General features: G+C 46.0%; 1 protein-coding gene across 2 annotated transcripts in view; it reads right to left on the bottom strand.

Annotated features, from left to right (window-relative positions):
• LOC146785438 (E3 ubiquitin-protein ligase RNF19A-like) overlaps positions 1-23,362 on the bottom strand; it is a 120,822-nt gene that overhangs the window by 34,387 nt on the left and 63,073 nt on the right. The window contains exon 4 of one of the 2 annotated variants that reach the window (XM_085634495.1): positions 17,994-18,046. The exons of the other annotated variant lie outside the window; for it this stretch is intronic. Coding sequence (XP_085490621.1) covers positions 17,994-18,046 — 53 coding nt within the window. The remainder of the gene's footprint in view (positions 1-17,993; positions 18,047-23,362) is intronic. 2 annotated transcript variants of the gene reach the window in all.

Raw genomic sequence — 23,362 nt, 5'->3', positions numbered from 1 at the left:
TCAACAAATGTTAGCTTGCTGTTTGAAACCATACCATTTGTTCTATCACAAGTTATATTGTTGTGTCCATATGCAAGGTTATGTCCGTTGTCCCTAAGGCTGCCAATGTTCATGAACCTCTTTAACAGACCACCCCTCATTGTCCTTCATATTGCATGATCCCATGTGGTTTGGGTTTGTTCACATCATACCCCCCTTTTTTTCCGGTCTTCTTGTATTCTTTTCATATGTTTTTCTCACTTGATGAACTTCTTTGTCGAGAAACTCATTAAAATACATTCAAATAAAAAAAGCAGTTAGTAATTTGTTGCATAAAGATATCAGTTTAATGTATGTAAGAATTAAATAATGCTGAGATTCAAAATGTAATAAATACCTAGGTTCTATTTTTCCATATAAACAACGTGGTGTGCAAAAAAATAAACATATTGACATGCCTTTCTGCTCGTCACTGTTTGTTTAAAAATATATCAAAAGATGGTGAAGCTCTCCATGACCTGCCTTTCAACCAGACTGCTGGCTCTGGAAGTAGCCATTATGACTTCGGAACTCGACTGTAATAACTTACTACAGTTGATCAGCTACATGATTTCTTAACTACAGTTGACTAACGGCATCACAAGTTACTTGTAATAAGGAAATTAAAGGCAGGCCCTTATACAGGGATAGTAGGCTCCAAAGTGATATATTTTAAAATCCTATTAATTTTATCTGTTCCAATAGCAACACTAACCCCAATCTGATAGAGATGATGAGGAAGATACTTACCTTTGGTAACAATATATCTAGTAGAGACATAGTCTAGCCGCAGATTCCTTAACTTGTGAATTATCCCCAGGTGTAAGACTGCATCCGGAAAACATTTCTCAGAAGTACCTCTGCTCACCAGGGAGCAGCACCGCATGGCTCGAAAGATGTTGACTCCGGATATGACATCAATGGAACCATATAATTTCCCCCCAGCGCGTGGACGTCCGCTTCTTCTGTGAAACCTTCAGCGTGGGATGCAGAGACACATAGAAGGGGCTGTGGAAACAGTGTGCTAAAAAAGAGGAAAAAGCAATACCACAACAACGAAAAAGGGGGAAAGAAAGGGTATGATAATACCAAGAAGACCCTTAAGGAAAAGCCAAAAAGTCAATGTAGCACAAGTCATGTGGAACACTGCGCAGAGGCGCATGACACCGTACACAAGAGGCATACCTCCTACACCCTGAACTATATATCAGGAGGAAAATGTGGAACTCTCTCCACCATAAAAGCAAGAGAAAAGGGGGGAGTTCATATAAGGTCAGGAGATCAGACCAGTGGAACTACAGGACCTCATCACAACAGGCGCGGAAAGAAAAAAGGGGGAACACTCCCATTCCAAAGGTCATAGAATCAGGAAGTAAGTCAACTAAAAACACCAAAAGCAGACCTCAAGGTCATTCGCAGAGCAAGGAAGATGGGCGGGGCGTTAAGGACTCTGCAGCTAGGCTGTTTCTATATCAGATACATCATTACCAAAGGTAAGTAACTTGTTCATCTGATAGAGACATCTACCTGCAGATTCCTTAACTTGTGAGTTAGATACCACAGCCATAAACTCCAGGATGAGGGTCTGCGAATCAATCCCACAATAGGTCCAGGAGGAGCGGCTGACCGAGATTAAGATCCGCCATATCTCAGTGGGAAAGGATAAGGAAGAGAGAGGAAGCTCTCTTCTAAAGGTGGTAACAACCACAGCAAAAGCGCAAGCAAGAAATATGCACCAAGAGTAAGGAGCATGTTTCCTCAGGCATAGTGGTACTGAAGTACAGACCCCCATTGTAACCCAACTCCAAGGAAGACAGGCATGGATCCAATTAATTGAAAGGTTGGAACTTGGGTACATGACCACTAGAAGGGGCAGAGGAGTCTGCAATGTGTACAATACATAATTAAGCCATCATACCGACTAACCCGAGGGTGGCATCTATCTTAGGTAAAAGAACGTGGCCACTAGAGGAGATAAAGCAAACTGCTAAGTGGAAAGAAGGAATTAAGATATAAAGAAAAAGAGCAAATGGAATTTATCCAAGCACAATGAAATGTATTAAGTCTCCACCGTCAGGTGGCATTGAGATACATAAATAGCACAGGACACTGCCTCTGAGCTATAACCCCTTGCCCAAAGAAGAGGATCCGACAATCCCGGCAAGGAAAAACCGAGCCTGGAAAAGAAGGGGAATGAAATCCTACACAAAATCACCTGACAAGTTGGGATGCTGTATGTGAACCCCAAGTACATTAACAATGGGTATGAAAGAACACATGAGACTCCCACTCTGATAAGAGCAATAGAAGAAGAAGGGCCACCAGAGACAAACTCCCTTAACCCCAGAGGGGTAAGGCCCTAGACAAACAAGACAGACATCAAATGAAGAAGGAGTTCTAACATGGAGAACGCTTCATCCTCTTACTTTTCTTCCCTTCCACTCACTGTTTATTTTTTAAATTCTTTTTTATTTTTAGACCGAAAAGGTGGACACCACACAGCCGAAAGGCCCACATAACAAGACATACCTAAGGCATAAATGGACATATGAAAAAAACTGGACACTGTCTTAGCAATACACCTATGCAGGTAATGCATGACACAGTCTGGAAATAAACAGCAATGCTCAAGGCACACCTACAATACCACGTACCAGTACCACAGGGGGGGAACCCCTCCAAGAACAGAGTAATCTTTGGTAAGAATGACTCTGAATATGATGCACGTCTGAGAGATGTTCTTGAGAAATTGTGTGCCTGTAACCTCACGGTCAAGGTTGAAAAATGTAAATTTCGTTCGTACTCAATCGACTACCTTCGTCACAATATTACAGGGGAGGGCATGAAACCTAAGCTTGATCTTGTATCCACCATTCAGGAGATGACCCCTGATTCATCCAAGGAGGAATTGATGAAGTTTTTGGGAATGGTAGAATACTACTCGAAATTTGTAAAGAATTTTGCTAAGCAGAGTGTGAACATGAGGCATCTCTTAAAAAACGGGTGCTGACTTTGCATGGTCTGAGAGTTGTGAAAAGGAATTCATTTCTATCAATTAATGCCTCAATGATGGCTCAGGATGGCAGCAGACGTGGTCCACACACGTAGCCGCTAAGCGCCACTCGACTCACCCTACGTTCTGCCCACTTCCTGCTTTACAGCTTCCGGCTCCTCTGCTGTTGATCTTCGAGGCAGGATGGCTGCCACCTCTCCCTGCTGTGTACGGTGTTCGGGGAGGAAAACCTCTGCTGCTGCCGTGCAGATAGAGAACTGATCTGTGCTCTCTTTACAGCGAGGACGATGTTTGGATTCTACTGATCTATTGGCGTTGTCGCTCCGGAGGTAGCACTTCACATTGTTGTGTTTCGATTTAGATACCCGTATGTAGGTTTCCCTGAATCATGTCCTTATATAGGCACAACTCGCTTTGCCCTTATTTAGGCATAGAATCCCAGCCCTTATTTAGGCATTAGCAATGCTAACCAAATACAGGCATGGTCACCTACATCCATCCATCCCACGTCACAACGAGTTCTTAGAAACCAGACCCTTAAGCCGAACAGGACTTTCCCTAGCCAGGATTATTGATTTCTCCAAGAACTCATCTATTATTCATGAACTACTGTTCCTTAGGGGTTCATCCATGACGTCTTCCTCTGCCCGACTTTACTTCAATGCTAGCATTCCTAAATACCTTCCAGGTATCAACATACCTTCCCTTACCATGGCAAACCACGGCATGGCATGGCGGTTACACAGCACGACTTGACTGCATGGTTCGCTAACGCAAGTTCAGAAGAGACCAGATCCCAGCCTGACGCACTGACCAGACGCTGTCATCCCTGCTCACAGAGAATCCAGCTTCCAGTGTTCTGACTCCCTTCGCAGGGTGTTAGAGTTTGAGACCCGGATAGAGATTCCTATCTCGCTCATTCTAAAGGTACGGAGCCAACTAAAACCTAGAGGGACTCTTGGCATACTAAACTCATACTAAACTTAGTATATACCATACTATAGAAAAACAGCACCTACTTTTACCTCGCACCACACTTAGGTTAGGTACACCAGGGTAGGACTATTTAGAAGCATCAGACGAGTATTCACATTTTAGCCTGTGTTATTTATGTATGTATATATGATTATATGTCATAGCTAAAAGACAATGCTATTGCAGTATTATTTCTTCTTACTGCTTACGCTGTGCGTATTATATATTGCTTTCTGTCTAATGATCATAACAGCTCTTATCTCTTACACGAGAAACAAGACTGTTCAATAAACCCTTTTATTGAAACGCCCGTTTTTCTATTTTCTGTGTGACTCTGGAGAAACTAAGCATTCCCGATTGACTGAGTGAAACTGTTATCTATTTTTTCCACGATTCTGAGACGCGTTCCGATTCTAAGGGAAACAAAGTTGTCATGTTCATGCAGTTGTCAGAAAACGAATCCCTTCTTGTTCATTCGAGAAGTTTCTAGTGACCTCTGAGTTAGCTGGCACACACAAGTAATTAAGTTTAATGTACTCGATAGGAGCATACTGACCTTAGTCCTATGCAAAAACTACAGTGTATATTATTCCAATGCGCAGAGCCTATAAGGGAAATAGGAACAACACTACAACATGTGGAGTTGCGTAAGCTGTATAAGATGAAGCACGCTGTGGCTGTGGCGTTGTATGACGGCTGGATGAGCAAATGAGCATCGTTCCATCACGCTGGCACTGGCGGACTCAGGTAGCCTTGTTCTGTGGTTTTCTTCTCCATATTTCGCGATGTGCAACGGAGCACCGTGAGTCCCCCTCTGTTAGACCTGTCAGCCCTTTGGGTGGTCCCTCCTCATCATTATTTATTTTGTCCCACTTTTGCCTCAAACCCTGTTATGAATGTTTCCTTTTTGGGAACCACCAGACTTTTTAGTGTTGATGCAGGGTCAGGGAGCCATTTTCCCTACCCCTGGAACTTCTGTCTGAGGGCCTGAGACACAAAATGGAGGCCACCTGTGACATCATCAGAACCCACTGGAGATTTCTAGAACCTTCTGCAACATTCTGGAACCCTGTGACAGTTGGAGGCGGTTTAGAATGTTGGGAGGCCATCTCAGAGTGGCAGTTGGCAACTGACTGGAGAGGAGAGAGGAGCAGTTCAGAAGGAGGTCGGAGTGAGGCAGCAGGGGTGGAAACCAGTGCTTGGAGTGGGGTCCAGAAACCCACCCTTGATGCTAGTCCCTACTGACCAAGCCCAGCCTAGAGCCCTGTGTGGGACCAAGACCAGAAAAACCATCTTAAAGACCTAAATATTGTAAAGAGGCCTTAAAGAAGAAGAACAGCAAGTTCCTGACCTGTTCAGCAGTGTCCTCCTGGAGTCCTGACGTCGAGAAGCCTGGAGACCTGGGGCCTGAGGTGGAGAAGCGGCGCTGACAGAAAGCAGACGTCGTACCCGGAGCCGCCAGAGGTCGAGTGAGGGCGCCGACGGAGGTCGTGGAGAGTCACCGGAGGTCGAGTAAGGAACCACCCGAGGTCGAGTGAGGGCGCCGACGGAGGTCGTGGAGAGGCGCCGGAGGTCGAGTCGGGAGTCACCTGAGGTCGAGGTGAGGCGTCGACGGGGGAGTGAAGTCCGCCCTCCGGAGTCGCCGGAAACCAAGGTGAAGCGCGCAGGAGATCGGGAGTGGAGGTCGCACTCCGGAGTTGCCTGAGGTCGAGGTGAAGCGCGCAGGAGGTCGGGAGTGGAGATCGCACTCCGGAGTCGCCGGAACCCGAGGTGGAGCCGACGGAGGTCGGGAGTGGAGGTCGCACTCCGGAGACACCCGGAAGCGGGGAGGCCGTGACCCTGTGACGCCGGAACACGACATCGAGCCAAGGCCGCCCAGCGACATCGATCCGGAACCGCCAGACGGCATCGACACGGCGTCAAGTGGAACAGATCGACGCGACATCGAACCGGAGCCGTCCAGCGACGCCGACCCGGCGCCGAGCGGAGCCGATCATCGTGAAAAGGGCAGTAAGTGGTAAAATGGGCATCTGAGGCCCTGTGGAGCCCTAAAAGACCATTCTAGGGGCTAGAGGGGTGTTAGAACCAGCCTGGGAGTGCCAGGGGTGAACTGAGAATTGTGCAGTGACCTCTGTGAGGGGTAGTGTATCTTGGGAGAGCCAGATCCCTAGGTTATCCTTATTCTACCTCAGTTCAGGCCCGGCCTTGACCAATCTAGGTGGGACAACCCCCATGTCATCCAAATGACCACAAGCTGTACTTGGGCATAGTAAAACCAAACTACCTCAGGAAAGTGATGTGAACTGTAATTGTCATTAATTGTGTTATTTAAGTTATTGAAGGTGCTTTATTTATTGACTGTATTTATTGTCTGACTGTATTTATTCCTGCATTGTATTTATTGTCTGACAGTATTTATTAGCCACTTGTATTTATTGCACCCCTATTTATTCCTTGCTTATTTATGACCTGATCCTATTTATTGAAACCCCACTGTGGTATTATTTATTTGACCTGCCCTTTTAAGGAAAAGTCTTGTGGTATTGTATGTATGTTTTGAACCTGCAACTAAGAGAAAATAAGATAAAGACAAACTACTTTCTTTCATAATTTTTACGGTGTAGTGTCGTTTTTGGAACGGATGAACGCATGGTTATTGTGAGGGTGTGACGTGCGCTTCACACGGTGCCTGTACCCCAACCGCTCGAGCCAAGTTATCGTTGTGCCTTGGGAACCGGGTGACTGCTGACCCGGTTGCCCGGTTTCCAACATAAAATTGGTGTTCAGCGGTGGGATTGAGCTGTGCTTGCGTCCACTCGACAATAACTGTGGGTAGTCCATAGGCCTACACCGGGAGTTTTCTCCAAGCGGCCTTCCTAATTTTGAGTTTTGTTTTTTCCAAATTTACTTCTGGTGGTGGGAGGAGGTATTACAAAAGGTACCCCCCTGCATAACTTCTGTAAGCAACTGTCTTCTAACCTGAGTGGGCAAAATGGAGTTTGTATTGGAGGATGTGGAAACTTATACTGTGGCCCAACTCAGGGAGTTTTGTCAGAGAGAGGGGGTGTTTTGTCCCCAAGGTGCAAAGAAGGGTGAGCTCCAGACCAGCTTAAGGGCTTGGTGGGAGGCACGACGAGAAAGTAAGGTTGAGAAGGAGGACAGGGATGGAGAGCCTGACAGCGAGGGGGCTGGTCTGTACCAACCTGAGGTGGGGGACCTTGTAGCGGGGCCCAGAACACTTTCAAGGAAGGGCAGCAGTATCTCTAGCAACGGCTTATTAGAAGCAGAATTCGTTGACCGGAGGGAGAAAAGACAGCTCACATGGGATTTGGCGAAGCTGGAGAATGAAAAAGAGGAACGGAGGATGGCTCACGAGTTGAGGCTCAGGGAGATAGATCTCCAGATCCTACGGGTCGGGGCACACACTGTTCCTAATGGTGGCAGCGAAGAAAGAGAAATCACCAGGGAATCCAAACCCTATTTGCCAAAAGACATAGTAGCTAGCTATAGTGCGGGTGATGATATCGCCAAGTGGCTAGCGGCCTATGAGATCTCATTAAGAGTCCATGGGGTTCCAGAGAAGTATTGGGGAGGGGGATTGTACAAATACATGCCTCCAGCTGGTAGGGATACATTATTGGCCCTGGAGCAGGATGAGCAGACCCACTACCCCACCATGAAAGTGGCGCTCGTGAGAAAGTTTGGACTAACACCCGAGAAGTATAGACAGAAGTTCCGGGGTAGCCACAAACTGGGCACACAGAATTGGGTGGATTTCCTGGACTATGCAAAGAAGGCATTAGAGGGTTGGATACAAGGCAGTGAGGTGAGGGACTACGAGGGGTTGTTTGATTTGATGTTGAAGGAACACCTGCTCGAAAAATGTTTCCCTGAACTGCGTCAGCACCTGGTGGATAGCAAGCTGACCAATCCCCGGAAGCTTGCTGAGGAGGCGGACATTTGGGCTAGTACCCGGGTGTCCACAAGGGGGACTGGAGGGGACTCTCAAAAGACTGGACAGGGCGCCCCCAGAAGAAAGAGGGAGGGGAAAAGAAAACGGAGTTCTCTAAAGGCCCCCAAAATAGTTCCCAAGGGAAGGGAACAGGATTCACCCCTAGGGCAAACCCACCCAGAAACCCTAATCCTGGCCAGAGTCAGCAGCCAAGGGTTGTCCATTGCTACGAGTGCGGTGGTGTCGGACACTATAAGGGAGATGTGAAGTGCCCGAAAAGACCACCCCCTCCCATCGGAGGAAAGGCCCCCGGAGTAGCTAGTGTAGTGCTCGGGGAGGAGATGCCTTTAGGTAAGGGAAGGGAGTGGGCGGGTGTCACTTTAGTGTCCCTGGGAGAACGGGAGATGGTTCCTAAGATCCAGGTGCCCGCAAATACTACAAAGTATGGGCAATGGGTCACCATCAACGGCCAAAGAGGGGAGGCTCTGAGAGACACAGGAGCCAGTATGACTATGGTACGTAGCCAACTGGTGTCTCCAGAGCAGGTGATTCCCCATGTACTCCACCCCGCCGCGATGGCTGACGGCAGAATGGGCCACTATCCGGTGGCCGAGGTTCCATTTGAATGGGAAGGGGTTGCAGGTTCACTTCGAGTTGCCGTAAGCCCTGCCGTGCCAGTCGATTGTCTGCTGGGGAATGACATGGAGCATAATGCTTGGAAGGAGGTGGAATACCGGACTCATGCTGAGATGCTGGGTACACCTGACTGGGCCTGTGTCAGCACAAGGTCTGCGACTACCCGGAGAGGGAGTTCGTTTAGGCGGGAGCCTGGAACAAAGGCACCGCCAGCTGCCAATCAAGGGAAGAACCGAGGACAGGAGGAGCCTGCCTCGGCATCTGCGCCCCGTGTGACGGATAGGCCACCGGAGGTGGTGGACCAGGAGTCCGCGGAGGGGGATGTTACTGAACTGGAGGACCTACCCATCCCGGCCGAGTGGCACGTGGAGGGAGGGCCGACCAGGGAGGAATTCTGCAAGGGCCAGAAGGAGTGTCCTACCCTTGAGGGACTGAGGCGACAGGCCGAAGCCCAGGCAGCAGGGAACGTTGAGGGGAACTATAATATTTACTGGGAGGATGGCCTCCTCTACAGTGAACCCAAGGCACCCATGCACGGCTCGTCACGGGCCTTGGTTGTCCCTCAACGTTACCGAGCCTTCCTTCTGGAATTGGCTCATGAAATCCCCTTGGCAGGACACCTGGGGCAAGACAAGACCTTTGCCCGGCTTGTCCCACACTTTTATTGGCCTCAGATGAAAGTGTCGTCCGACACCTACTGCCGGACGTGTGTGTCTTGCCAAGCCAGTGGGAAAACAGGGGTGAAGCTGAAAGCTCCCCTGGAACCACTTCCTGTCGTTGGCACCCCCTTTGAAAGGGTGGGCATCGACATTGTGGGTCCGTTAGATCCGCCTACTACAGCTGGTCACAGGTTTATCCTGGTTCTGGTGGATCATGCCACGCGGTACCCAGAGGCCATACCTCTGAGGACCATTACTGCACCTGTTGTGGCTAGGGCCCTGATGGGAATCTTTACCCGAGTGGGTTTTCCCAAGGAAGTTGTGTCCGACAGGGGGACCAACTTCATGTCAGCATATATGCGGGCGATGTGGAAGGAGTGTGGAGTGACCTACCGGTTCACCACTCCTTACCACCCCCAGACCAATGGTCTGGTGGAGAGGTTCAACAAAACCTTGAAAGGCATGATCAGAAGTCTGCCTGAAAGCCTGCGGAGGAAATGGGACGTCCTCCTACCCTGTCTATTGTTCTCTTACAGGGAAGTGCCACAGAAGGGAGTGGGCTTCAGCCCCTTCGAGCTTTTGTATGGGCACCCTGTGCGTGGACCTCTCAGCCTGGTGAGAGACGGATGGGAAAGAACTCCCAGAAAGCTTCCCCAGGACGTGGTGAGCTACATGCTGGCCTTCCGGAGCCAAATGGCTAAGTTGTGAAAGCAAGCTTCTGATAACTTGGAAGCCAGCCAAGCAGTGATGAAGGCGTGGTATGACCACAATGCTCACCCGGTGGAGTTGGAGCCTGGCCAGAAGGTGTGGGTGATCGAACCAGGAGAGCTTAGCGCCCTCCAGGATCGCTGGTCAGGACCCTTTGAGGTGTTGGAAAAGAAGGGTAAGGCTACCTACTTGGTGGACCTGAAGACCCCTCGTCAGCCCCTACGGGTGCTGCATGCCAACCGCCTCAAACCCCACCATGAGAGGCCCGAAGTCATCTTGCTGATGGTGACTGACGGAGCAGAGGACGCGGAAAGCGAGCCTCTCCCCGACTTATTTGCGTCTCAAGAAAAGGATGGGTCGGTGGAGGGAGTGATTCTCTCCCCATCCCTAACTCCTGAACAGCAGGAGGACTGCCGCCAGGTCCTGGGGCAGTACTCTTCGTTGTTCTCCCTTGTCCCGGGTAGGACTCACCTGTGCGTCCATGACGTGGACACAGGAGACAGCCCACCTGTGAAGTCCAAGATCTACCGGATGACAGACAAGGTGAAGGCCAGCATTCACAGTGAAGTAACTAAGATGCTGGAGCTAGGAGTAATTGAACCTTCCAGCAGCCCCTGGTCCAGTCCGCTGGTATTAGTACCAAAAGCTGCACCACCGGGGGCCCAACCGGAACTGAGGTTCTGTGTGGACTACCGGGGACTGAATTCAGTAACCAAGACTGATGCTCATCCGATCCCAAGGGCGGATGAATTGATTGACCGGCTGGGAGCTGCCCAATATTTGAGTACCTTTGACCTTACATCCGGGTACTGGCAGATCTCTCTGACTGATGGAGCTAAGGAAAGGTCAGCCTTCTCCATGCCCAAGGGCCACTACCAGTTCTGCGTGATGCCCTTTGGGCTCAAGAACGCACCTGCCACGTTTCAGCGTCTGGTGAACCAGATCCTCGCCGGAATGGAGAGTTTCTCTGCTGCTTATCTGGATGACATTGCCGTCTTCAGTAACAGCTGGGAGGATCACTTGCGTCACCTGCAAACTGTTCTCCAGGCCCTGAAGCAAGCTGGTTTAACGATCAAGGCCAGTAAATGCCAGATCGGGCAGGGGTCGGTAGTGTACCTTGGACACTTGGTGGGTAGGGGAGCGGTGCAACCCCTCCAGGCGAAAATCGAGGCTATCATGGCCTGGGAACCCCCCAAGACTCAGACTGAGGTCCGAGCTTTTCTGGGCCTCACAGGATATTACCGTCGCTTCGTGAAGGGGTACGGTACCATTGTGGCCCCCCTCACGGAGCTTACGTCCAAGAAACAACCTCGACGGGTAGTCTGGACGGAGGCTTGTCAGCAGGCCTTTGTGAGACTGAAGCAAGCCATGTGCGAGGCCCCGGTCTTAAGGGCCCCAGATTTTTCCAAGGAGTTCATTGTCCAGACGGATGCATCGGAACATGGCATTGGGGCAGTGTTATCGCAACTCAATGAAGAGGGTCTGGATCAACCCGTGGTCTTCCTATCCCGGAGACTACTTCCCAGGGAACAGAAGTGGAGTGCAATAGAGCGTGAAGCCTTTGCAGTGGTATGGGCTCTGAAGAAGTTGCAGCCATACCTGTTTGGCTCGCACTTCCTAGTTCAGACCGACCACAGACCCCTTCGTTGGCTGATGCAGATGAAGGGGGAGAATCCCAAGTTGCTAAGGTGGTCTATCTCCCTACAGGGAATGGACTTTCAGGTGGAACATCGGCCTGGAGTGGACCACGCCAATGCAGACGGTCTCTCAAGGTATTTCCGCCTTAGTGATGAGAACTCCCAAGGGGTTGGGTAGCTCTCCCCACTTTCAGCTGGGGGGGACGCGTGTTAGACCTGTCAGCCCTTTGGGTGGTCCCTCCTCATCATTATTTATTTTGTCCCACTTTTGCCTCAAACCCTGTTATGAATTTTTCCTTTTTGGGAACCACCAGACTTTTTAGTGTTGATGCAGGGTCAGGGAGCCATTTTCCCTACCCCTGGAACTTCTGTCTGAGGGCCTGAGACACAAAATGGAGGCCACCTGTGACATCATCAGAACCCACTGGAGATTTCTAGAACCTTTTGCAACATTCTGGAACCCTGTGACAGTTGGAGGCGGTTTAGAATGTTGGGAGGCCATCTCAGAGTGGCAGTTGGCAACTGACTGGAGAGGAGAGAGGAGCAGTTCAGAAGGAGGTCGGAGTGAGGCAGCAGGGGTGGAAACCAGTGCTTGGAGTGGGGTCCAGAAACCCACCCTTGATGCTAGTCCCTACTGACCAAGCCCAGCCTAGAGCCCTGTGTGGGACCAAGACCAGAAAAACCATCTTAAGGACCTAAATATTGTAAAGAGGCCTTAAAGAAGAAGAACAGCAAGTTCCTGACCTGTTCAGCAGTGGCCTCCTGGAGTCCTGACGTCGAGAAGCCTGGAGACCTGGGGCCTGAGGTGGAGAAGCGGTGCTGACAGAAAGCAGACGTCGTACCCGGAGCCGCCAGAGGTCGAGTGAGGGCGCCGACGGAGGTCGTGGAGAGTCACCGGAGGTCGAGTAAGGAACCACCCGAGGTCGAGTGAGGGCGCCGACGGAGGTCGTGGAGAGGCGCCGGAGGTCGAGTCGGGAGTCACCTGAGGTCGAGGTGAGGCGTCGACGGGGGAGTGAAGTCCGCCCTCCGGAGTCGCCGGAAACCAAGGTGAAGCGCGCAGGAGATCGGGAGTGGAGGTCGCACTCCGGAGTTGCCTGAGGTCGAGGTGAAGCGCGCAGGAGGTCGGGAGTGGAGATCGCACTCCGGAGTCGCCGGAACCCGAGGTGGAGCCGACGGAGGTCGGGAATGGAGGTCGCACTCCGGAGACACCCGGAAGCGGGGAGGCCGTGACCCTGTGACGCCGAAACACGACATCGAGCCAAGGCCGCCCAGCGACATCGATCCGGAACCGCCAGACGGCATCGACACGGCGTCAAGTGGAACAGATCGACGCGACATCGAACCGGAGCCGTCCAGCGACGCCGACCCGGCGCCGAGCGGAGCCGATCATCGTGAAAAGGGCAGTAAGTGGTAAAATGGGCATCTGAGGCCCTGTGGAGCCCTAAAAGACCATTCTAGGGGCTAGAGGGGTGTTAGAACCAGCCTGGGAGTGCCAGGGGTGAACTGAGACTGGTGCAGTGACCTCTGTGAGGGGTAGTGTATCTTGGGAGAGCCAGATCCCTAGGTTATCCTTATTCTACCTCAGTTCAGGCCCGGCCTTGACCAATCTAGGTGGGACAACCCCCATGTCATCCAAATGACCACAAGCTGTACTTGGGCATAGTAAAACCAAACTACCTCAGGAAAGTGATGTGAACTGTAATTGTCATTAATTGTGTTATTTAAGTTATTGAAGGTGCTTTATTTATTGACTGTATTTATTGTCTGACTGTATTTATTCCTGCATTGTATTTATTGTCTGACAGTATTTATTAGCCACTTGTATTTATTGCACCCCTATTTATTCCTTGCTTATTTATGACCTGATCCTATTTATTGAAACCCCACTGTGGTATTATTTATTTGACCTGCCCTTTTAAGGAAAAGTCTTGTGGTATTGTATGTATGTTTTGAACCTGCAACTAAGAGAAAATAAGATAAAGACAAACTACTTTCTTTCATAATTTTTACGGTGTAGTGTCGTTTTTGGAACGGATGAACGCATGGTTATTGTGAGGGTGTGACGTGCGCTTCACACGGTGCCTGTACCCCAACCGCTCGAGCCAAGCTACCGTTGTGCCTTGGGAACCGGGTGACTGCTGACCCGGTTGCCCGGTTTCCAACACCCTCTTTGCTGTGTTGTGTGAGGAGCGAGTAAGGAGGAACCCCATATAAAAAGAGTACGGAATCAGGTTAGGCCAGTGGTAGCAGCAGTAATGCGGCAGAGGCAGACGAATATCTACCTGTCAGCTGGTTTGTAGCCCCCCCTTTTTTTTTTGCTCCCTGCTATTATTCGACAGTTTGAGTTTTACTACAACTCACTCTTGCGGGGCATCTCTACCTAATTATTGACTCATAGAGTGAAGTTCATCAAGAGTGTATTGAAACACAGATCAAGCGTCAACTAAGTTGGAATATTATTATTAGCCTTCGGTCAGGTGGTTTGGTGTTCAGTCTCAACCAAGGGGCTCCCTTCTTAAAGGCTGCATGGTCAACCAGGCATTTGACAATTCTAGGGCGTTGGTGTGCATGAGCATCCCTGCTTTACTTATCTGCCCCATCCATAGAATCGGAGATGTGCACGAAACAAACTAAAGCAGGTGAAAAGAAAGAAACTTCAGAAATGTCAGGGCAAACAACAGCTCCAAGGGGGATGCGCAGAGGTCAGAGGAATGCTCAACAGAGGATGGAGCTGAAGGCTAAGGCATTGGCCGAGAAGGAAAAGCAGACTGAGCAGAGTGTGCTTAATGATTCATCGGATGATGAGTGTATACATGATCTGGAAATGGAGAAGAATGTACTCTGCAACCCTTTGGAGAGCAGAAAGGCGACGCAGAGCTGCCCAGACCAAATTTCAGATGGAGAGATCCAGAGTCTTAATAATCAAATTTTGCTTAGCTCTAAGCAATACCCTCTCTTTTATAAGCTCCCGTCATATCAGATTAGGCCAAAAGACTGTGTGCAAGCCAGCTCCGAGGAGATAAGAGGCCCAGCTCAACCAGCTCAACGGCCATTACTTACGCAAGAAGTGACAAACCCCTACTGCCTGGTGGAGATGTTGTTCCTTCCATTCAAAGTGAGCAAGTAGCAGCGCAGCCCTTAAAAGGCGTAGTAAGTGGGGGTCAAGGAATTATTGAAGAGATCGAATCTGAACCGGAACCAGTGTCTTTGGGAGGTGAGATGGGTGGAGATGACTCGCTAACATTTTTTTAAGGAATTATTCTAAAAGAGTACAGGGATTTTAAAGTATCTCAAACACTCGAGGTTGCACAGCTACATGAAAGATTGACCAAATTGGAAGAGAATATATTCAATATCCCAAAAAGACTAGCAGAAGCTGAAAGTCGTATCTCTGACCTAGAGGATATCTCAGCCATGCAGCAAGATCTGCAAGATCTAAGCAAAAGTAAAAGCCAGATGGAGTTAAAGCCCAAGGACTTAGAAAATTACAATAGACGATCCAATCTACGTCTAGTTGGAATCCCGGAAGGCTCAGAAAGTGCTGAAATGGTTGAATGCACTGGGTCACTCCTGAGGAACGTAATGCCAGAGCTGCAAGGAGACATCACAATTACTAGGGCTAACAGAGTTCCAGCACAGAAGCAATCAAATGCAAAATATCCGCGTACAATTCTATTGAACTTTTCGTACTATAGAATTAATGAGAAAATATTAAGCCCAGCAATAGCAAAAAGATCATTCTCCACTACAAAGATCCAACATTTAAAAATATTTTCGAACATGTCTGCAGCTTCAGCACGCAGGCGGAAGGATTTCGTCAAGATGATTGACTCTTTCAAAGGGAAAGGTGCCCAAGCAACAATTGTTCAACAATCTAAGCTAAAAGTATTAGCCAGAGGAAAATGTTATATTTTCTCGGACACCCACGAGGCTCAATCTCTTTTGGAAGTACTGTCTACTACCTGAGGAGAAGATTTGTTTGAGACATGCAAAAAAAAGGCTGAGGTGGCAATAGATAAAAAGTCATATCAATGCAAAATCCGTTAGATTAAGGGTGGGCGTAAGGTGAACTAGAGGGCGCATCAGGATGCAGCAAGATGGCATCCAGTAAAGAGGGGTGGAAGGGGGAATAGTGGGTAATTCCGTCCTTCTGGGGAGGGGGGCTCGGAGGGGGAGGTGGAGGGAGTGAAGCATTTAAAAAAAGGAGAGTTCTTTTTTGGTGATTTACATTTTCAGGGTGTGCATAGGTACTATTTTAAAATGTCAATTATAATCGTCTGTCTGGTTTGTTATTTATGCCATATATGCATCTAAGTCCACAGCTCCTTAAAGGTGCCTTTTTGATGGGGCAAAAATTATTTTTTATCACATACCCTATAGGCACTTTATGCACTCTATGCAATCTTTGCACTTTGGATCCCAGCTGCTATACAATTTAATCTGCTTAATCTGCTGCAAGTTTTCCTGTTTTTATTGTTGCTAAATTTGCACTATAGACTGTTGTCTTCTAGGGATTACTCTTGGAGGCTCTTAATGATCAATTACAATCAAGCAGGGGGCACTTATTATAGTTTTGATGTAGCTCGAAAACATGCTCGCACTAGTCACCTTTGTTATCATAAGTACTGTATTTTTCACGTAAGCATTTTTTGATCCCTAGCTGCTATGTATGCATTTAGAAAATTTATTTTCTATGCTTATGGTCTTGGTTTATGCTAGAACAAGTCAATTTAAATATCCCAGTTACTGTTAAAGCTATTCTTCTGCTGCTATTTCATACTTTAGAGACCTATTCTGTACACCAAGATATATATTTTAGATTTCTTCTAGATGCTCATGTAAGGATTTGGGGCCTGAGAGGTACAGGTCTACAAGGTGTGTCCACCGGGGCAGTTGGCAAGGTCGATATGTATTTTTTTATATAGCTTAATTATGAGTTAGAAAAATCTAAAGATTCTTTCTTTTAATGCTAATGGTCTTAATAAAAAACGCCAGACCCATGCAATTGAAAGCTGGCTCAGAGGATATAATCCGGATGTTATTTGTTTACAAAAGACTCATTTTCGGAGTATGTCGGACGCAAGCAAAATTCTTAAGAATTGGGCAGGCTTTCATTGTTCATCTAATGCAGGGAGTGCACAGGCGGGGGTGGGCATATATGTTGGTAAACATGTGCAATTTCAAGTAAAAACAATGCAGACGGATCCAGGAGGATACCCTGGCCACAATCTATGCACCTGTTTTTGATAACCCGCTCCCACTGTTACAGCTTAAGCAGGCCCTATCATGTATCCCCGGACCTATTATATGGGAGGGCGATTTGAACTTTCTCCAGGACCCCTCAGTAGACTCCTCTAGGAAGGATCAAAAACAAAACAAACATCAGGTTTCTATTGCTCTGTCTAGCTGTAAAAATTATTTACACATAGTAGATCGATGGCGCCTTCAAACTCCGGAAAAGTGTGATTATTCATGCTTTTTGGCAAAATATGACTCAGCATCTAGAATAGATTTCTTCTTGATCCCAGACGACCTTACTGTTAATAAGTATGATCATATTTTAAATGCCTTTTCCGACAATGCCTTAATTAAAATAGAAATTGTTTTGTAGACTGGGAGGGAAAAGCGCCTCGAAGGTGGTATTTTAATAAATTTAATCTGGAAAACGAGTCTTGGTGTACAGAAATTCCCAATAAGATTAGCGTCTTTTTTTCCATCAATAAAGACTCTACTCCAACTAATATAGTTTGGGATGCATTTAAGGCTACACTAAGAGGTATAATTACTTCGAAAGAAATCCCCCAACAAAGGGCAAAAAAGAGGAAAGATTAAAGATTGAAGCAAGACTTGCGCAGGCGAACCTGGAGTATATTAAGGATAGAAATTTAAATACAAAACAAGAGTTACTGCAAGGCAAAAATACAAATGATGCAGGAGTATTATTATCAACTAGGAGATGTAGCAAGTATGACTTATCTTCAGACAGTGTACGAAGAGAGCAAATATACAGGGAAGCTCTTAGCATGGTGGGCAAAAGAGAAACAGGTCCGAAATAAAATTGAAAGTATTTGGGATGAAGTGGACAAAATACGACTAACTAGAACCGAGGACATCGGGGATGCCTTTTTTAAGCACTACAAGGGAATCTGTCAATTAGATCATCAAATGTCTTCTGACCATATCTCAGGCTTTCTCGATAATTTGCCAATTCCCCACTTAAATAGGGAATTAAGAGAAGTACTATTAGATGAATTCACAAATGAAGAACTTGAATTGGTGATCGGTTCTATGGCAAACTGTAAAGCGACCGGAGAAGATGGTCTGCCAGTCGAATTTTTATAAAAGATTCGCCACAACTCTCAACGCACACATTTTAAAACTCGCTAACCACTTACTTAAAGGTGTTGAACCTCCGGCATCTTTTCATACAGCAGTAGTGGTTAGCGTTCTGAAGAAGGACAAAAATAGGGAAAATGTCAACTCTTACAGACCCACAAGTCTCCTCAATGTTGACTATAACATTTTTACAAAGTTGCTTACAAACAGACTTAACAGAATCGTGGGCTCACTTATACATGTAGATCAATGAGGATTTGTGGCTGGGAGACATCTTTCTACCAACACGAAATTTTTAATAGAAGCACTAGAGTATTTGAATAAAAATAAGATAGAGGCTCCGGTAAGGTTTTTAGATGCTGAGGAAGCATTCAACCTGGTATCATGGGAGTGTTTATTTTTTATTTTGGAAAGTTTTGACTTCCCAGAAGGGTTCATACAATTAATAAGAATCCTATACAAGGATTCACATGCGCAAATATTAATTAACTCTATAAATGTAGGCACCTGTCGAATAACTAGGGGTACTAGGCAAGGTTGTCCTTTATCCCCGATTTTATTCGCCTTATTTATAGAACCCCTGGCAATAGCGATCAGACAAAAAATGGCACATACTGCTCTCCTACAAGGGATGTCTAATATAAAACTATATGCCGATGATATTGTCCTTTTTCTAAATTCCAAAGAGGACACTCAGGAGGAAATCCTAGGAATTTTCTCGGAATTTCAGGCAGTAGGGGGCTATAAAACAAATAAGGCCAAGACTGAAATTGTGCTATGCAATTGCTTCGCCGATACACTATTGCCAAATTTTAGGTCAGTGTATAATTCTCGCCCAAAGAGGTATCTAGGGATTTATGTGACAGAGAGGGTAGAGGGTTTATTCCAATTGAATTATATCCCATTGATACAAAAAGTCATACGTCTTTTAACGCAATGGAATCAACTCCCACTATTAATAATAGGCCGTGTGGCACTCATACACATGTCTATCCTGCCTCTATTCAATTTTTTGTTTGCAGCTGCTCCGTGTGCATTACAAGCGTCTTTTTTTAAGAAGATAGACAGTTTGTTCTCATCCTTTTTATGGGCTAATAAAACACCTAGACTGGCACTTAGCACTTTAAATTACTCTATTGAAGAGGGAGGGCTGTCCCTTCCAAACATAAGAAACTATTATCATGCACATTTTGCACACAATAGCCACAGATTATTTTTTCAGTCAGATCCCTGGAGGTAGATAATTTTTTTATGAATAAGATCTTAATGGAGTATAAAGTTTTAGATCCAACAAGAATAGTTAAGTACCCAAAGAAAGTATGGTATAAGGCTCTCTAATGGATTTTTAAACAAAAAACTCAACTGTTAGCATTTTATAGCATTCCCGGGATAAATGGATTAACAAAGCTTTCTCTTTTTTACACTGGGGAGATGAGATTGCTAGAAACAGGCATTTTAAGAAAGTGGGAGGAGAAAGGATATACGCAAGTTAGAGATTTTATTAATTCCAACTCCTGGAAAAAATGGCCCGAGATAGAAATTGGGCTCCTTCACTCAAAAGATGTGCTTAAATGGTCATTCATTGATATAAGACACTTTCTGGAAAATAGCGATGCCAGAATTATAACAACAAGTATAGGCATAAGTGAAGCTTTTGAAGCCCCGATAAAACGATCAGTTAGCGCATGTGCGAAAATCTTTGATGATAATAAATCTTTTCCCAGCTATGAAAAAATACGAGACAAATGGTGGAAAAGAGAAGATCTACAGCTTCCAAGAATAACTTGGAATAGAATTAACAAACTGAATGCTACAGTTATAAGAGGTGCTAATTTTAAACGTATGCAATTCTATATAAAAAGGCTAATTCATAGGACACCATTATTTTTGCAAAATATCTATCCACAAATTGAATATAGGTGCTTTCGCTGTGCTTAAGAAGGAGGAGGCACTTGGTCACATATTGTTTGGGATTGTCCAAAAATTGGGAATCTTTGGGAAGAAATTGAAACATATCTCAGAATTACCATAGACCACTCTATTTCCATTGATAAATATATTGTAGTCTTGGGATGTTCCCCAAATATAACATTAAGCAATATACAAGAAGAATGCTTATTTATATCACCCTTAGTAGCAAGATTTCTAATCCTCCAAAACTGGCGCAGCAATAAGATACCTTCCTTTCAAGCATGGAGAGCGAAACTTAGTAAAGTTAAAGAATTTGAGAGAAGATATGCATTAAGATCAGGATCATCTAGGAAATTTGAGAAACGTTGGAGCTCCATAGGAAATTAGTCTGGGTTTTTGGGTGTAAAGACTGTTGGCAGATTGTCTAAATTCAGAAGTTTTGGGATTTTAAGCACAATAGGCGATTCTGGAAAGTCTGCCTTATGTACTTTTAGGATATAATATGTGGCTAATTTTATCCTATATTGAACACTTATGAATTTTAAATATGTGTTTTTTGTAACTGTGCAATTTCTCATTCTATATGGACTTTTTCTGCTGCTAAGAAACATAACAGTTGGACATTTTTAAACTGACATATTTATATATTATTGCAATGTTGTTAATTGTAAGATATTTCGAGCACCTATACACTTTGCACTTTACGCTATGCACTTTACTCTGTATTTTCATATGGTATTTTGAGCTGAAACTGTTAATAAAAAATAAATGCCTCAATGATGCCCCCTGTTTAAAAAACTTTGATCCTAATAAAAAAATATATATATCAACCACAGATGCGAGCATAGAGTTTTGGGGGCTGTATTGCAACAAAAGGGTCTGATGGTTTGACAACTATAATCTTCTTGTCTCGGAGCTTGAGAGATGCAGAATCCAGATACTTTGTTGTGGAAAGGGAATCCCTTGCTGTCCATTGGGCTGTAAGAAAACTAAAATAGTTTCTGTGGGGGGTGGACTTTGAGATTTGCACGGATCATAAAACTCTGGTTGAATTATTCAACAAGAAAGGGTTGGACCTGATCTCTAGTAGGAACACTAAGTGGGTTATTGTGTTACAAGTATATAGTTTTACGATGAAATATATTGCAGGAGTGGACAATAGGTTAGCTGACAGGTTGTCACGCCTCATTTCCAAGGAGGTGCACTCAACTTTGGATGTTGAGTTGATGGAGAATGAAGATGAGGCCAAATGGGTATGCTTGGTGGAGAGTGAAGCAATTGCTGAGGTTAGGTGGCATGAGGAGACATCTTTTGATCTTGAGATGAGTGGGGTAATGTCACTCATTCAGAGGGGTTCGAACAGTAAAAACTCTGGGCCTGAATGCACCAAGTCTTACTGGAGTGTGAAAGATTAACTTGGTGTGTTCAAAGATTTGCTCTTTCGGAGAACAAGATTGGTCCCTGCTAGTAGCCTCAGAAGAGATCTGATTAATTCAGCACATTAAACACATTTGGGTATTAAAAAAACAAAAGAAGGGTTGCACATTTCTTATTGGTGGCCTGGTATGGATAAGCAGGTGGAGCGAATTGTGCATGATTGCCTTCTTTGTGAGATGAGTGAAAAATCCAAGAGTCCTCGGGTACAGCCCATGATTGTAAGGAAGCGGCCCACAGGTCCATGGCAAGATATTGCTCTCGTCATTCTGGGGCCTATTCATGTTAAGGGTCCTCAGGTGTATGCAGTGGTGGTCATAGACACATGCTCTTGTTGGCCTGAAGTTTTCTTTAGCTCTATCATTGATACTGGACATATCATTAGGTGCCTGGATGATCTGATGTCCAGAGAAGGGGCACCTGAAACCATTCTGACCGATAATGGGGCGCAATTAATTTCAAAAGAAAAGGAGGAGTTTCTGGCCAAGACAGGGATACAGCATAAGGTGTGTGCACTTTATCACCCAGAGACCAATGGCATGGTCGAAAGATTCAACAAAGTTCTCAAAGAAACTATTAACATAGCTAAGTCTAATGCTTTGGACTGTAAAAAGAAGGTCTTTAAAAAAGTAGAAATGTACAGATTTACACCCCACAGCACAACTGGAAAAACACCTTTCCAACTTTTCCGTGGTAGGTTTCCGAACCCCTACCTTTAACCACCGTGGGTGAACAGGTATGGGGTTTGAGGGGAAGAATGGATGATGATAGCAGTGTATGCATTAGAGAAGAACTTAAGGCTACTGAGTGGATAAGGTAATTCGACAACAGGAACGCTGTGAAGAAAACAGAGGTCAAAGTGGGCGATTGGTGACTGTGAAACGTCCCGGTTTGTCTGGGAATCAATCCAGATTTTTAAGTCCTATGCGTGTTATTAAGATTTTCAACAATGCAGTGAAAACACAAGACCATCGCTTTTGGAACCTTGATAGAATCGCAGTCTTCAAACGAGATGCTGGGATGCCTGACTTGGTTGGTCTATGTACATCGTCTGGGGGTGGTAATACTTGTCCTGACAGTGCAGCGTCTTGGAGTGGTGGTAAAAGACACTTAGACAAGATTGTGAGACGTCCTATGTATTTGAGTGATTATACTTAAAAGTGTATTTGTATTATTACATTTGCCATTATTGTTTATTTTCTTTATTCGTATTTTATATAATTTTTTTATTTATTTTGGTTTTGGAATTATAAGGAAAGGAGGTGTGGAGTATGCTAATAAGCAGGTCACCAGCTGGAAACGCCTCTGCTTGTTTACAGTGGCTGTGTGATGTCATCTCCCTTCCACTGGCATGTGGAATGTTGTATATGTAATTGGAACCAGGTGATGTCGCATAGTGATGTATTGAGGGTTGAGGACGGTTAACAGTTGGTTTCTTTACTGGCTGTGAAGGGTGAGATCTTCTGCTGGAAATAAATCGATATCTTTTATCTACTTTGGCTGCAGAGAATTCATTCTTTGAAAGGCAATACGCTGCCTTATAAATATTGAGCAGGATGCAGCGCCAATGGAGCATAGCAAAAAGTGACATGCCGGTGGCATAATGGCCTTGTAAATACGCCCCATTGGTTGCACCTACTTACTGTCTTTGTCCAGACTTAAATGAAGAACTGAGCTCTCACACAGACAGCAGGAATCTGAAGGGCACGGTAATTCGGACAATAACAACATGTGGGTTCATTTCATGCATTGTTTGCAGCAAAGTCTTAGGTCTGTGCACAGATGCACATGGTGTAGAGAAGCAATCTGCACTCGTTCAGCATTGAAACTGTGGTCTCTTGCAGGGTCCTAGATTCTTTACGACAGATTCATGCTGCCCCAGCCCTCAGCTCATTTCCCTGCAATCACAGCCACACATTTTCTGTACTCATGTTAAGGTGAGCTGAGCCAGGCAGACACTGGTTCCCTTTCCCTGTCTCTAGAGACCCCTACTTCCATTTCACCCCTAGCCAAGGGTGTCCTGAATCCCCCATTTTAGCTGCTTGAGAGAGAGTGGGAACACTGGGAAGGTTTGTGCTGCATA

This window comes from Triturus cristatus, chromosome 11 (genome assembly GCF_964204655.1).
Source record: "Triturus cristatus chromosome 11, aTriCri1.1, whole genome shotgun sequence".
Classification (NCBI taxonomy): Eukaryota; Metazoa; Chordata; class Amphibia; order Caudata; family Salamandridae; genus Triturus; species Triturus cristatus.
Note: the sequence above shows the minus strand (reverse complement) of the source record. Positions and strands in the feature narration are given on the sequence as shown.